A 13,644-nucleotide genomic window follows, 5' to 3' on the forward strand; every position below is an offset into this window, starting at 1 on the left:
ATGGATGGATGGACGGACGGGGGGATGGATGGATGGATGGATGGATGGATGGATGCTTCTTGGTTTTTGTTTTCGTTCAGAAACAAAATAACATTTTTTTCTCTTTTATTGCACTTCAGGAACAGGAGCACAGATCCACAGATCAGAGGAGTCCTAGTCCTGGTCCTGGTCCTGGTCCTGGTCCTGGTCCTGGTCCTAGAGGACCTCCATCCTGCAGGGTTTAGATGTTTCTCTGCTGTGACTCACCTGATTTAATGACTGAGTGATTACCGGGCTTCTGCAGAACCTGAAGAGCTGCTGAGGAGCAGAGAAACATCTAAACCCTGCAGGACGGACCTCCAGGACCAGAACCAGAACCAGGACTGGACCCCCCTGCTGTAGAGCCAGTATTATTACAGAACCTGTGTTGGTCTATGGATGGATCTGAGCGCCACTGCTGCCCGTAGACTGTGAGGGTCAACAAATATGGCAGAACAGGACGAGCAAAGAACCTTAAAGAAGACATTTAGGTGGAAATATAAGAACGAATCTGAAGCTAAATGTAAAAAGAAAAGAGAAAGTTCGAGTTGGACACCTGTCAGGAATAAATATTGGGGATCAAGCAGGGCGGTTGAGCCATAAACACACGAGGCGTCTGTGAGGCTTCTTCCAGATTCACTCGGATCTAATACTTTCTGACGGGTCTTCCTGACTTTGCAGTGAGCACCTTTGACCTGAGAGGTCTGGTCTCACCTGAGGTGGGTGTACAGGTCTCTGAGGACCTTGTCCTGGTTCTGGACGGTCAGGATGATGGCCTTCACCATGTCAGAGCTGTCGCTGGTCCCATCCGAGTCGGGCACTGAGAGAAAAACTTTAAATTAAACTTTTTGTTTCATATCCAAAGAAACACCAGCAAACTGTTAACTACCTTTGCATTTCATCTTCAGCTGTTTGTAGAGCTCGATCGCTTTTTCTTCTCTGCAATAAAAAGCACGAAATTTGTACAAATCTTAACATTTAGGCTTTTTATTTATCAACCTTTTAACATTCAGTTTCATAGTTTTTAGCTCTGAATTGTTCACCTTTCCTACATTTGCAATCCAGCTAATAAAACAACAAATTTAAATTTACCACTGGGACAAGAGGCCCAACTCTACCATCTGTCAACACTTACAGCACCTCCATCTTGTCTCCTTGGCGCCGGGCGTACGGGCTCCTCTGGAGCTCAACGATCTCCGAATGCAGAGCCATGATCTCATCGTCCAAATGGCTCACCTCTGCCACCTGCAGGAGCAAAGACAGTAACACGGCGTGTACCAAACAGCGTTCTTAAAACGCTCAAACCTTCTTTACCTGAGCGAAGGCAGCAGCTGCTTCTTCGTTCTCCTGCCAGGCTTTCAGCATCTTTTCAGAAGCTTTAATCAAAAACAAAAAACAAATATCCTCTTGTTTGTAAAAGTGGATAACAGAACCAAACCCAGAGAGCTGCAGGAGACACTCACATATCCCATAATGCATCTGGTCGCTGTACTTTTCCAGGTCGTACTGGATGCTGCTCTTGAAGAAATCCAGCTTGGCTTTGAGCTGCTGGGAGCAGCCGAACATGCTGTTTTTACACCGGGTCAGGTTGGTGTTGTAGCGCAGGAGACTCAGCCTGGAGGAGGAGGAAGGTTCACAACAATCAGTCACACTCAGAACTGCCTCAAGATTCAACCAGGTACTGGAAACATTCCTCAGAGAGGAATCTGTAAACCCTACAGATGGTTGGGTGTGAAAATCCCAGCAGATCAGCAGTTTCTGAAACACCAACAACCACTAAAATCACCTTTCTTCCCCGTCCTGATGATCGCTTTGAACTGCAGCAGACCATCTTGGCCATGTCTACATAACTACATGCACTGAGCTGCTGCCCTGTGATTGGCTGGTTCGACATAAAGAGGCCGGTGAGTTTAAAAGGCCTCCAGGGAATGCTTATCACCCGCCTGCTGCCATGAAAATGACAGGTAACTAATTAAAGCTTTCCATCAGTTTCATTTTCATTCCTACATGCATTGAAACTTTGTAAAACTTTGAACGGTTAAGCTCATTAAATCAATCACACAGGGCATTTTCCTAAAAGTTGCCATTTTTTAAAACTAAAATCAATAAACAACCATAACTTTTAATATCTAAACCAAAAATCCTTCCTAGTTCTGTAAGATAATTCCCAACAAACATTGACATTCTCAAAAGGTGCTTTATTTGAGAACTTTGATAGCTTCTAAACTGACATTCAGGACCATTTCTGGATTGTCCCTGGTCTGCAGCTCTCCTCACATGTTTTGCAGACACAAAGTGTTTGTCGATGCGTTTATGTTCCATGATTACACTGCAGGACGTGCAAAACAGCTGCAGCTGGGGAGGAAACTGGTTTGCTGAAATCTTTGTGGGCAAATGTGAAGCATTAGTGCACATTTTGGCTTCGGTCGCTGCTCCTGCACGCTCCCGGCATTCTGATGTTAACAGGAAGTGACATCACGTGTCTTCTTCCTGAGTTATTTGGGGTTATTTTGTATTCCACGCTACACAAACCCACAAAGAAGAGACTAGACCGCAGAAACGGTGGCGAATCACTTTAGAAACAATAAATATTGGGTTAAAGTTGCGGGAAAGTTGCGGTGTTTTGGACAAAGTTGCAAAAAGTTGCAAATTTCGCGAGGTTTGCTTGATTTTGGGTTAATAATTGCAACATCGCGAAATTCTGGAGGGTCTGACTAAATGCAGTTAAATAATTACTCACATGGCGGCTCTCTGGCCTTGGAAGAGCCTGCTGTAGTCGTCTTTCAGTCCACAGATGTAGCTCACAGCTTCACCCCAGACCTTCTTTAACAGGACCAGAGGCAGCTGCGTTTTTGAGTCTTGGACTGCGAAGTTAAGACGCGACACTCGTTAGGTTCAGGTAAAGAAACGAGGAGCGACACGGCTCAGGCAGCAGAAACTCACCGATGCTGTTGACCTTCTCCGGCAGCCGCCTGGCGTTCAAAGGACCGGAGTAGTTGGTGAGGCTCTTGTCGAACAAGTAGACGATGTAGCTGTCCCAACCTCTCTGCTCAGGAGGAAAATAAAACAAACATTAATTATCCAAACAACAAGAAGCTTTTCTGACTCACTCTGTGAATAATTACTTTAATCACTTCTGTTTTATTTATCAAAACCTTCGGCTCATTCAGGTGGCTGCTCTGACTTCTGGGTTTTAAAACTCTTATACTTTTGAAGTTATTTAACTTTATTTATAACATTTTCTCCATAGAAATACATTAGGATGTCTTTAATTCATTCAACAACTTCAACTGCCCGTTTTTACTTTTAGTTTTTAGCTCGATTTTTACGAGTTGAACTTTTAAAGCGTTTCCATCCTCCATGAGAAGTCGGCTCGCAGTCTCGTGGTCACGTGATAAAAATGGCGTCATTTTATTCTCGCAACAGCTCCATCCACAGCCGAACTGTTCCTCCCAGCTTCAAGTGTCGTGTGATTGGTCAGAAGTCGTTGTGGGCGTGGCTATGAGCTTTAATGGAGCCATTTTTGCTTCTGCTGTTAGAAAATCCAGCCGTCTTTACAGCTGATCCAGCAAAACTCAGAAACCTCTGAGCTTAAAGACCGCAGAGACAGGGGCGGCTCTTCTGGGCTGTGGAGGCCAGGAGGAAGTGATCCTCGGGCCGGACGGCGCCGAGACACGCCCCCTTCGTACGCCTGTTATCGTTCACCTCGTTATCAAACGGCGAGTTCTGTCTCAGTCAGATTAATAAACACGTCTGGTCGCGGCGAGGGAAGCAAACATCTGTACGAGGACGGGAGAGCTGAGACGTTTTAACACCGCAGGAGGAGGGAGGAGCTTTCTGGAGGAGCCTCCTGGGAGTTCTAACCTGAGCGACTCTTGGACGATGAAAGGCGTCTCAGAACCAGGTGACCTCGAACCGACTTCCTGACGTCTTACTGAGCCTTTAGTTAGCCTGCTGCGACATTTAGAGATAGTTTTTTTAACGTTTAGCTAACCTTTTGCTGTTTTTAGCTTTAACAGCTCAGTTTCAGCTTCATTCATTCATTCAGAAAATGCAGTTTCTCTAGTTTGCTTTATATCTCTTTCGCTGACTCAACCTCATCTTTTAGACAAACGGATGAAACATCTCCACAGACCTGCCGTCACACAGGAACCACACGAAACCGACGCCTCGTGAACGTACCACGCCATCCAGGACGCACTGCGCGGCGGGCTTCCTGGGGTCCAGGGACACGCCCGTCTCCTGCAGCAGCTCCTGGTTCACCACTTCGATCTTGGTTTCCGCCTCGATTCTCATCTGCAGGCTGTGGAGACTCTCGTCTGGAGTCAGCTTGAAGGAGTGGACCTGAGCGGTGGTCATGTTCAGGATGTGGACCACCTAAAGAGCAGAGAAGGGAAACATTATTTACAGCAAAGTCTGATGTGATGCTGACCACACTGATTGTTTATTAATCTAATTAGAGCAAACAGAAAGAAACTGGATGGATCGGATTTTGATAAAGTGTTATGAGGAGAGATTCAACAGCTGTTCTGGTCCAGTTTGATCCACTTCTTATCAACATTAAACAGAGTTTCTTGGATTTAAACGACCGTGAACAGAGCCAAGCCACGTGTCTGAGGCAGGGACACAAGCTCCACAGATACATGTTTTATTATCAGGAAACGGGACACACATTATCAGATTTTGCTTCTTTTTTTAAATCTAAATGACCTCTGTGATTTGGATTTATTCACCACAGACAGCAGCAGATTGAGAGGAAGACCTGGGACCAAATCTGGCTGCAACTCAAAGAAAAATACCTGCGAAAACTTTTCTACGTCAGGGGGAAAATACAGAAAATAGAACCTGTTAAAATGTCCAAATGGAATGAAATTAAACAACAAACACACGGCGTGTTTTAAGCTATGATTTAAAATCAAACCGTGTGTAACAGAACCCAGAGGAACCCAGAGGAATTTGAACATGGCGGCTTCAGCAGATCCTCCAGGGACTCACCTTCATACTCAGGATCTCGTCGATTAAGTCGAAGCACTGCGGTTTCTTGGTTTGAGGGTTCATTACTCCTCCTCTCTGTTGTGGGTTCCACTTCAACATCAGCTGAAGGAGGCTCTCCATCGGCTCCAACAGAGTCCTGCGGAACAAAAACAGCCGTCAGCGTCCGAAGGAACCCGTTTACTCCCAGACCCAGACGGCCATCAGAACAACACGTGATCCCGTTTATCCCGCCGACCTGCTGAGGTTGTTGGGGTAGGGCAGATGTGTCGAGAACCGGACTTCACCGTTCGGTTCCTCCACAGCCATGATGTCTTTTGGACCTTTATGCTTCACTTTGCTGGCCCTGTAAAAGAGACAGAACCAACCGGATCAAACCTTAAATCTGCTCAAATAAACAAGCTGAAACGTTCAGATTATCCTCATTATTTTATATGATTATTAGTATTATTATTTTTATCTTAGCAGGTAGAAAAGCCATATCAGGAGCAAGGATTAATAATTAGTTAATGGCTACAAATCCTGTATGTAACATATTGTTAATATGCTTCTTTAAACCATTACAAACCTAAAGAATGCAGCTTTCTCTTCTCTTCAGCTAACTTCAGTTTATTTAAATATCTGCACTGATCTATAACTCGACTGTAAATATAAAAAATGTGAAATAAAAACCAGGAAGCTCCTCAAAAACAGAATATTACCTGTTTTTAATTGGTATAAATCTACAGCTGTACAGAAAATAAAGCTTTTTTTTGACAGTTAGCTCAAAAGAATACGTTTAATCAATGATTTCTAGTTGATTTAAAGCAAATATTTGGGATAAATATCAGAAATAATGACGTTTCTGTAAAGCACAAGTCATGTTAAAGCTAAAGTTTATTCAGATTTAACCACACTAACATGTAGCTGATAAAACAACTGTCAGAAACGACGCTAAGAAGGAATTATTAGACAAAAGGGTTAGAGGATGCCATCTTTAAACGGTAAGTTTTCTGTGCAAACAGCTTTAATTTGGTTCCTGCGCCTCTTGGTGCAGTGGTCGTTACTCTCAAACATCGGCCTTTAAATATCATTAAAAGTCTCTCCTGCTGTTGATCATGTGACCAGCTGATCAGTTGACCTGTAAGGTTCGTTGTTTTTTATGTCAGAAAGAGAACGAGCGTCAGAGGACAAATGTCTGTTCGTCTCAGATCACTGCTGCGTTAAATAATCCTGGTCCTCAGGGCCACCATCCTGCAGGTTCTCCTTGTTCCTCTGCTCCAACACACCTGATTCAGAGGTTAAATCACCTCTTCATGTTCTGCAGAAGCCTGTTAATCACCCATTGATTCAAATCAGGTGTGTTGGAGCAGAGGAACAAGTAAAACCTGCAGGATGGTGGCCCTCCAGGATTGTTGATTTAAACATTAATAAAGTTATTAAAGGAGATGTATATCATATATCATGACGAAGCAGCCCTACGATCTGGTTACAGGAAGTGTGAGGTCCTCTCACCACTGAACGGGCTGCAGGTTGTGCAGGAAGGGCCTGAAGCCACAGCTGCACTCAAACACCATGGTGCCGAAGCTCCAGTAGTCCACGGTGACGCTGTACGCCTTGTTCTCGAACAGCTCAGGCGCCTGCAGGAACAAAAACAAGCTGCTGCTCAAATCTTCAGCCTCTGACGAGGAGATAAAACGAAACACATTCAGGACTAGACGGGGTGTTTACCAGGTACTGAAGGGTTCCCACGAAGGACGTGCACAGACTGCCCTGGTCCAGGTCTTTGGCGTAACCCAAGTCGATGATCTTATGAACCAGCTGCAGGCCGATGAGTAAATATACAACTAATTTAGTTATAAACATGCAGGCAGGCGTGATAAAGCAGGCAGGAATTCATCCGTTTACCTTCCCGCTGCAGTCTTGGAGCACAATGTTTTCAGGTTTGAGGTCTCTGTGGATGATCTTGTTCTCATGCAGGTACTGGATCCCAGATCCTGGATCAGACGGATCAGTCAGACGTGGCCGAAGCAACAAACAAATAAGAAGGAAAGAAAGGAGCGGCCAACGTACCAACATCGTTGAGTAACAGAAGCACTTCGCTTTCTTTCAGACCGCAGCAGTTTTCAGGTCTGCTCAGCACCTGCAGGAAAAATAACAACAGATTCAGTTTGTTAGAACGACACAGAAAAAGGATTCAAGCTGAACGACGTCTGCTTCAACTGATAATTATATCCTCCTGATGAATCCACCGGTTAAAAGGTTTTTCTCAAACTCACTTTGATTTGTAATAATTTATAAGAAAGACTAACAGCCGTGTTTTCTGACGACATGTTGAATAAAATCAAACATTTCTGCAGAGAAGCTGAAGGAGCTCTGACTCGTTTAAAGACTCGGATCGTGGCGTGGACAGAAAATTAAATTTATCTCGACTGTAAACTCGTCTTCCTCCTGGTTTTTAGCCAACTTTATAAATGAAAACAAACTGCCAAGGCTGAAAACATAAAACGGTCAATCACTTTATTCATATTCTCATTTATTCTCATATCATTGCATTTATTTTCTGCACACATGCATTTATTTATGAGCTTTTTACCTTCCTCTCTCTTTATTTTATTATTTAATTGAATTTATTTGTGTGTGTTCCTGTTTTATGATGAATGAAGGGCGGGGCTGTCTGATTCAGAAATCCTTTTAAAACCAGCGTTACGAACTTGAAGTAAAAAAAGATAAAACAGGTAAATAGTTGTTTTTTTAATGGCGCAGGCTGCGACAGCTCATGTTTTCTCAGCCACTCATTAATCTGCCTAATTTGTTTTTGCAGGAATAAAATAAAAGCTGACAGCTTCGCAGCAGGAACGCTTACTGACGGGTAAAACGCAGACAGGTAGAAATAAAAGGAGGAGATTAAGCAGGAATTGTTGTATAATCGGTAAAAGTATAATGATTTAATTAAAAGTTTAGGATTGTTTCTTGGGGAAATCAGCTCTACTTCTTTTGTATTTTATCACCTCTGTTGTCAAACTTGAGTTTCATGTGAAAATATTCAGATTTTGGTTCATTTCTCACAGATAAACACTGAGTTTTCTCCTCACAGGCTGATTTGTAAGAACTGATAATAACTCCAAACAGAAGGAAATCTCCAACCAGTTCAGATGGATACTTTTATCTCTGGTTTGTAAACTTTTATTTATTTATCTGAATCATTTCCAGGAGCCCAAAGCCTTCAGAATCTGCGTTAAAGAAAAGTTCCTCACGTTTCTCAGGTCGCCTCTGGAGCAGTACTCCATGGCCAGGAGAGGAAGATCGTTTAAGGCGATGCGTTTTATTTCCTCTGGGACGTCTTGTGCCGTCACAACGTTAATGTGATTCAACCTGAGGCAGAGAAAAGCGAGTCATGAAGACATAACTCCTTAAAGTTATTCAGGAAAGTCCTCAGTTTGACCAACAGAACCACAGCGGCTCTTAAATGAACACAAAGATGTAATAATAGAAACTTGAGTACAAACTTTTTCATGATCTGGATTTCTTTGCTCCATCTGTCCTTATTTCTTGGTGTGAGCTCCAGACGGCACATTTTCACTGCGAGTTTCTCGTGAGTTTCCTTCAAAAAAACAGAACAAATCTAATTTCAGAATCGCAGAACTACAAAGAAAACAAAAGCAAAGCATCTCTGAATATGAGACACTAAAGTGATAAACTTATGATAATGTGAAAATAAAATAAATCAGACATGTTGTACATTTTTAAGGCTGTGTTGTTCGACACAAACATGTCCAACGAGTCCAAATAAACTGAAAAGATCTGATATTTTTATGCCAAACTGTTCATATCTTCAATGAAAGAATCATTTTAAATTTCCAACCGAGGTTTGTTTGTTTTAATACGATCTTTTGTGTGAAACTGAGATTAATCTGACAAGTTTCTAAAAAGATTTAAAATGTCACGATTCACACGAATAAACTAAAAATAAACAAATTGTAACATTTATTAATAAACTGCCACAAAAAAATACAATCAGATTTAAAAATAAGGATGCAGGTAAGCATGAAACTAATTTAAAAAACAAACAAAAGTCACCCAAACGATGTGAAAGGCTTGAATCTACAGAAATAAATCACAATAATATATTTAAAACATTCTTTCTGTTTGATTAGAAACAAGAAGAGAGAAAAACCGGAACAATTCAAACTGAAAAGTTCTTCATGTTTAAATAATAAAATGGGACCTTATCAAATCAAATACATTAAAGATATATTATCTCTACACATATTAAATCCTTTAGAAGTGGATTACAGTTCATTCAATTACTGTCTATTTGTCATTTAAGAAATAAATAAGCAGTAAGGAAGTAAATAAATACTTAAAGATTTTGGAGTATGTAAAGATAAAGTTACTATTTTCTGTTGAATGTTATGAAACAGAATAAAAGTTTAGAAACTAAATTCATATTGTACAGTACCTGATACATAACCCATAATACTAATATCCCAATATGCTGATTTTTCTTTTATAATTTCTTTAAAATCTTGAAATAGTTCATCACAAAATGGAGTCTACCTGCGAAAAATCAAAATGCTGTGAAATCTTGTATTTTTGTTGCTGTAACATCTCGCCGTTACGTTTATCGTTTTCTTCTTCGTTGGTTATATTACACTTCATGTGTGTGTAGCGCCCCCTGAAGGAGCCGTAATGTAACAACACCAGTAAAATTCACCAAGTGTCTTATTTTGTTAATTGAAACATTGATATTTGATCCCAGTGAACTGATTTTATCACCACACAAACATTAAAACACAATATTAATATTTTATCCTTATCTTTAATAAAGTTAACCAATAAAGCAAAAACTAGAATTAACTTAATGAAGCTGCATATTTTAATTTTCTTAAATATTTATTTTTTGCTTTAAACAAACCATTTCCACACAGATGAGCTTCTGGTTTAATTCAGATTCTTCTAAACTTATTTAACTAGAAGCAGCCCCTGCAAAGAAAGACTCGTTGTTGTGACGTCACAGTGGGATTGATGGCGTCATCAATGCGCGACGTCATTACGTGACGTCATCGCTGCGTGTTAACGGCAAACCGCCTAGGCCATAGGGTTCATTAAAACATCACAGGAGCCGGATCGTGACCCCGATCAGCACCAGAATTTAATCATTTCTTCTTTATGATCGCCTCGACATTTATTAAGAGATTTAGTCAAAATACTTTTTTTACTTTTAGAGTAATCGTGTGCACAGACAGATAAACAAACGCCACCTAAAGCCATGTTGTCGGAGGTCAGTAAAAGTGTTTAAGGTGGTTTGTTGTTGCTTCTTGCCCCCAGCTCCAACCCGCACAGATAAAATGTCAGACAGGGACTCACTTGGTGCTGGAAGAGGTAAACATGAGCGAAGCCTCCCATTCCCAGCCTCTCCTTCAGCTCCCAGTCCCCGCAGTTCTGGTTCTGCTTGAACGGAGGTTTCTCCATTGTCGTGCCACAGGCTGGAATAAACAAACAAACAAGCGAAGTGTACACAAGGCAAAAACAACAAAGGCTTTTGAGGGCGAGAGAACTCTTTCAATTTCTGTTGACTAGCTAAACGAAGCTACCAAGGGCAGGGCTACATTCTGGGACGCTTTCCTGTTACATTAGCACATACATTTCAGGGCAGATTTGTGGCGTTGTGTGGGAAAAGGTCTAATTTTACACGTGACACATTTAATTTAAAACAAAAGATACAGAATAGTCCAAGTGTCTCGACTGACTACGTTAGCAGCGAGAAGCTAGTTAGCTAACCAACGGCATCCGTACACTAGGAAATAGCCGGAGCCCTTCACGCTAGCGTTATGCAATGAAAGCTTCGTTGCAGGTGGTAGTTTTATCCATAAATGTTTTCCGGACGGGCTGCTTCGAGACTTACTTCGGGTTCCTATGGGAGAGTCATGAGCCGTTTGCGGTAGAAGTGTGTCTTCTTGTTGTTTTCGGGTCGCTGCAGCACCGCGACGCCGCTGCTGTGTGTACTTTCCCACACGTACGTCACGAGAAACCCGGCTGCGTAGCGAGCCAGCGGCTCCGCTCCTTGCCAGCGCGCCGGCGCACGAGCGGGTCTTTTACTGGGTTTACTGTGTTTTTCTGTTTAACATTTGTCCTTAACATACTTTAATATAAGGTAGCTGAAACATAGTTTCAATCACACAATGAAGGGCAAATATTTTGAAAACACAGTTAAAGACTTACAGGTAAATTAAGTTGTTTACATTTTATGTAGGGGGGAACAGATTATTTCAGGCGGCTAAAATATTTTGTTTCCCCCTCCTAACTTTGGCAAATAAAGAGCAAATGTTATCAAAATCACAGGATTTATTGTTGATGATGAAAGGATTAAACACAGTTAAGGACTTTGCAGGTAAATTAATTTGTTTCCATTTTATGTAGGGGGAACAGATTATTTCAGGCAGCTGAAATATCCATTCTCTTCTCTCCTCCCCCCATAACTTTGGCAAATAAAAAGCAACTGTTTCCAAATTCTCAAACGTCATGTGTGATAGCATATTAGACATTTCCTTAATCCAGTAATCTGTCATATTTTACATTAGAACGGGATTTGCCAAAAAGTCTACACTGATCTTTTCAGGAAGTCTTTATTTTTGTGCCCTGCTCTCAGCTAACTTCGCTCCTCTTGTATCAGAAATGAAAAATTATAAATGCACACTACGTGTTGGGAACCTGTGTTTGTTCACTGACTTTTATTTGTCGTGCTTAAGAGACAAAAGTTGAAAAAAGATCGATTCTCTTCGCGTTTAAAATAACACAAGCCTTGAGACAAGCGTAGACTCCGCCCACACGGTGCGCCGCTTCGTTCGCCAGTGTAGAAATGGTGTGGAGCTAATAAAATCAGGGCTGTGTTCAAAAACACTACAACTATAAAGCTTTCATTTTTAACTAAACGTCACATCACACTCATTTGAGCTCTTATTGTGGATATTATACTTAATTGTAAAACCATTCTGGGCTGTTTAGGTGTTTTGGATCTTTTTGTTTTTGTTTGAGGCATTTTAAAGGATTTTTAAGCATAAATAATACATCAAAACAGATCTTCAGCCAGTCACAAGCTTTTAATCAATAGGAGAATTATATGATTTTTTTGTAACCAGTCTTTATGACATTGGAATGATTACCTTTAATTATGCTTTTTACCATCTTTAGATGATGTTTGACATCTTATAACTGTTTGTTTTAAAGTTCTTTGTGTATCTTTTCTATACCTTTACGTAACAAGTCTCATGGCAGCGTTAAGTCAATGATAGGGATGTCGTTTTGCAACCTTTTCCAAGTGATTCGCCGCTGAGGTCCAGAAGCTTAATGTCAGCCATATTGATCCAATAAGCTCTGATGTGTGTTCAGGATCACTGGAACAACCAGCTGGGTCTAAGATTCAACCTGTGCAGCTGCTGGTTTGAGGTGAACCGGAAGAACCTGGAGGTGCTCCTCCTTCATTAGTCCATCCCCCACATCATGACGCTACCACCTCCATGCTTTACAGCTGGTTCTGTGTTCTCAGGTCTGAAAGCTTCACCTTGACTCGTCCAAACATCCTGCTTGTCTTTGTGTCCAAACAGCTCGGTCTTTGTCTCGTTTTTGGCTTGTCCTTGTCCAGGTGTTCTTTTTTGGTCCTCTTGGTCCATGGTGATGAAGAGCTGTCTTCACTGGACATGGACACTCGTGGACAGGGACACTGGTGGACAGGGACACTGGTGTTCCAGCAGCTTTTAGCTCATGGCAGGTCCGAGCTCGGGTTGTTCCTGAACTGTACTCCTGACAAAAATACAAATAAATTTCTAGATTTTATCTACTGGAAAGAGTCCAAAATTATTTTCAAAAGGGGGAAAATGATTCTCATCGTTCACTTTAATATTAACTCCTTCAAATATTTATACTGCTCAGTTAATTTTAGCTTTTAGCTACAGTTTTGCTGCTCGACTGGAACATTTTAAATTATAATTAACCTGCTATGGTATGAGTTCAGTTAGGCCACATCACATCTGATGATAAAGATATTTGACATGATGTTTTTTTTTTTGTTCTGGGGAAAGTTTTCATTTTGGAAAAAGAAATGAAATATAACATAAATTTGAGCTCCAGTTGCATAACAGCCGGTCTGTAGCTGCTCCTGCAGCCATGATCTGGGTCGTGCATGAACCATCATGTTCTGCTGCACAAATAAAAGTGAATTAGTCACTGGGCCATGGCTAATTTCTGCGTGAGTAAACTGAACCGTCCACATTCCTCAGCTGCACACAGACGATGTTTACTTGAATCCGATGCACATGACTGAGCTGAATGATCAGAAATAGGTCGAAATGGGAATCTGCCCCTCTCCCCCAGAGTCGCAGGTCCTCAGGAGACCCCACATGTTCCCAGTCTTCAGAACCACCTGACTTCGAGTATTTATACTGAGGAAATAACATTACTGTAAATTATATTCAAACAGCATCTGAGCTCGAGAGAAAAACCGAAAGCTGAAGGCGACAATAATGACCCGGGCTTGTTTTTGTGTCTGTTAGCAAAATATCTCATGAACCACTGGATGAATTTCAATGAGACTGTTAGTAAGTACTCATTTGATCACACAAAACTGGCTAAAAGTCGACTATTTTTAAAGCTGCT

The 13,644-nt window shown here is 41.5% G+C and overlaps 1 protein-coding gene across 1 annotated transcript in view; it reads right to left on the reverse strand.

Annotated features, from left to right (window-relative positions):
- Window positions 1-11,040, reverse strand: part of LOC108250658 (inhibitor of nuclear factor kappa-B kinase subunit alpha) — a 16,492-nt gene extending 5,452 nt beyond the window's left edge. Inside the window, exons 1-18 of the mRNA XM_017440648.3 lie at window positions 10,898-11,040; window positions 10,360-10,478; window positions 8,499-8,593; window positions 8,247-8,364; window positions 7,063-7,132; window positions 6,898-6,986; window positions 6,721-6,810; window positions 6,505-6,629; window positions 5,249-5,356; window positions 5,014-5,149; window positions 4,201-4,395; window positions 2,962-3,064; window positions 2,759-2,882; window positions 1,482-1,633; window positions 1,333-1,394; window positions 1,154-1,263; window positions 908-957; window positions 733-838 (exon numbers count right to left, since the gene is read on the reverse strand). Coding sequence (XP_017296137.1) covers window positions 733-838; window positions 908-957; window positions 1,154-1,263; window positions 1,333-1,394; window positions 1,482-1,633; window positions 2,759-2,882; window positions 2,962-3,064; window positions 4,201-4,395; window positions 5,014-5,149; window positions 5,249-5,356; window positions 6,505-6,629; window positions 6,721-6,810; window positions 6,898-6,986; window positions 7,063-7,132; window positions 8,247-8,364; window positions 8,499-8,593; window positions 10,360-10,464 — 1,838 coding nt within the window. The 5' untranslated portion in view covers window positions 10,465-10,478; window positions 10,898-11,040. The remainder of the gene's footprint in view (window positions 1-732; window positions 839-907; window positions 958-1,153; window positions 1,264-1,332; window positions 1,395-1,481; window positions 1,634-2,758; window positions 2,883-2,961; window positions 3,065-4,200; window positions 4,396-5,013; window positions 5,150-5,248; window positions 5,357-6,504; window positions 6,630-6,720; window positions 6,811-6,897; window positions 6,987-7,062; window positions 7,133-8,246; window positions 8,365-8,498; window positions 8,594-10,359; window positions 10,479-10,897) is intronic.
- Between the last annotated feature and the right edge of the window lie 2,604 nt (window positions 11,041-13,644).

The sequence above is a fragment of the Kryptolebias marmoratus genome, linkage group LG17 (genome assembly GCF_001649575.2).
Source record: "Kryptolebias marmoratus isolate JLee-2015 linkage group LG17, ASM164957v2, whole genome shotgun sequence".
Taxonomy (NCBI): domain Eukaryota; kingdom Metazoa; phylum Chordata; class Actinopteri; order Cyprinodontiformes; family Rivulidae; genus Kryptolebias; species Kryptolebias marmoratus.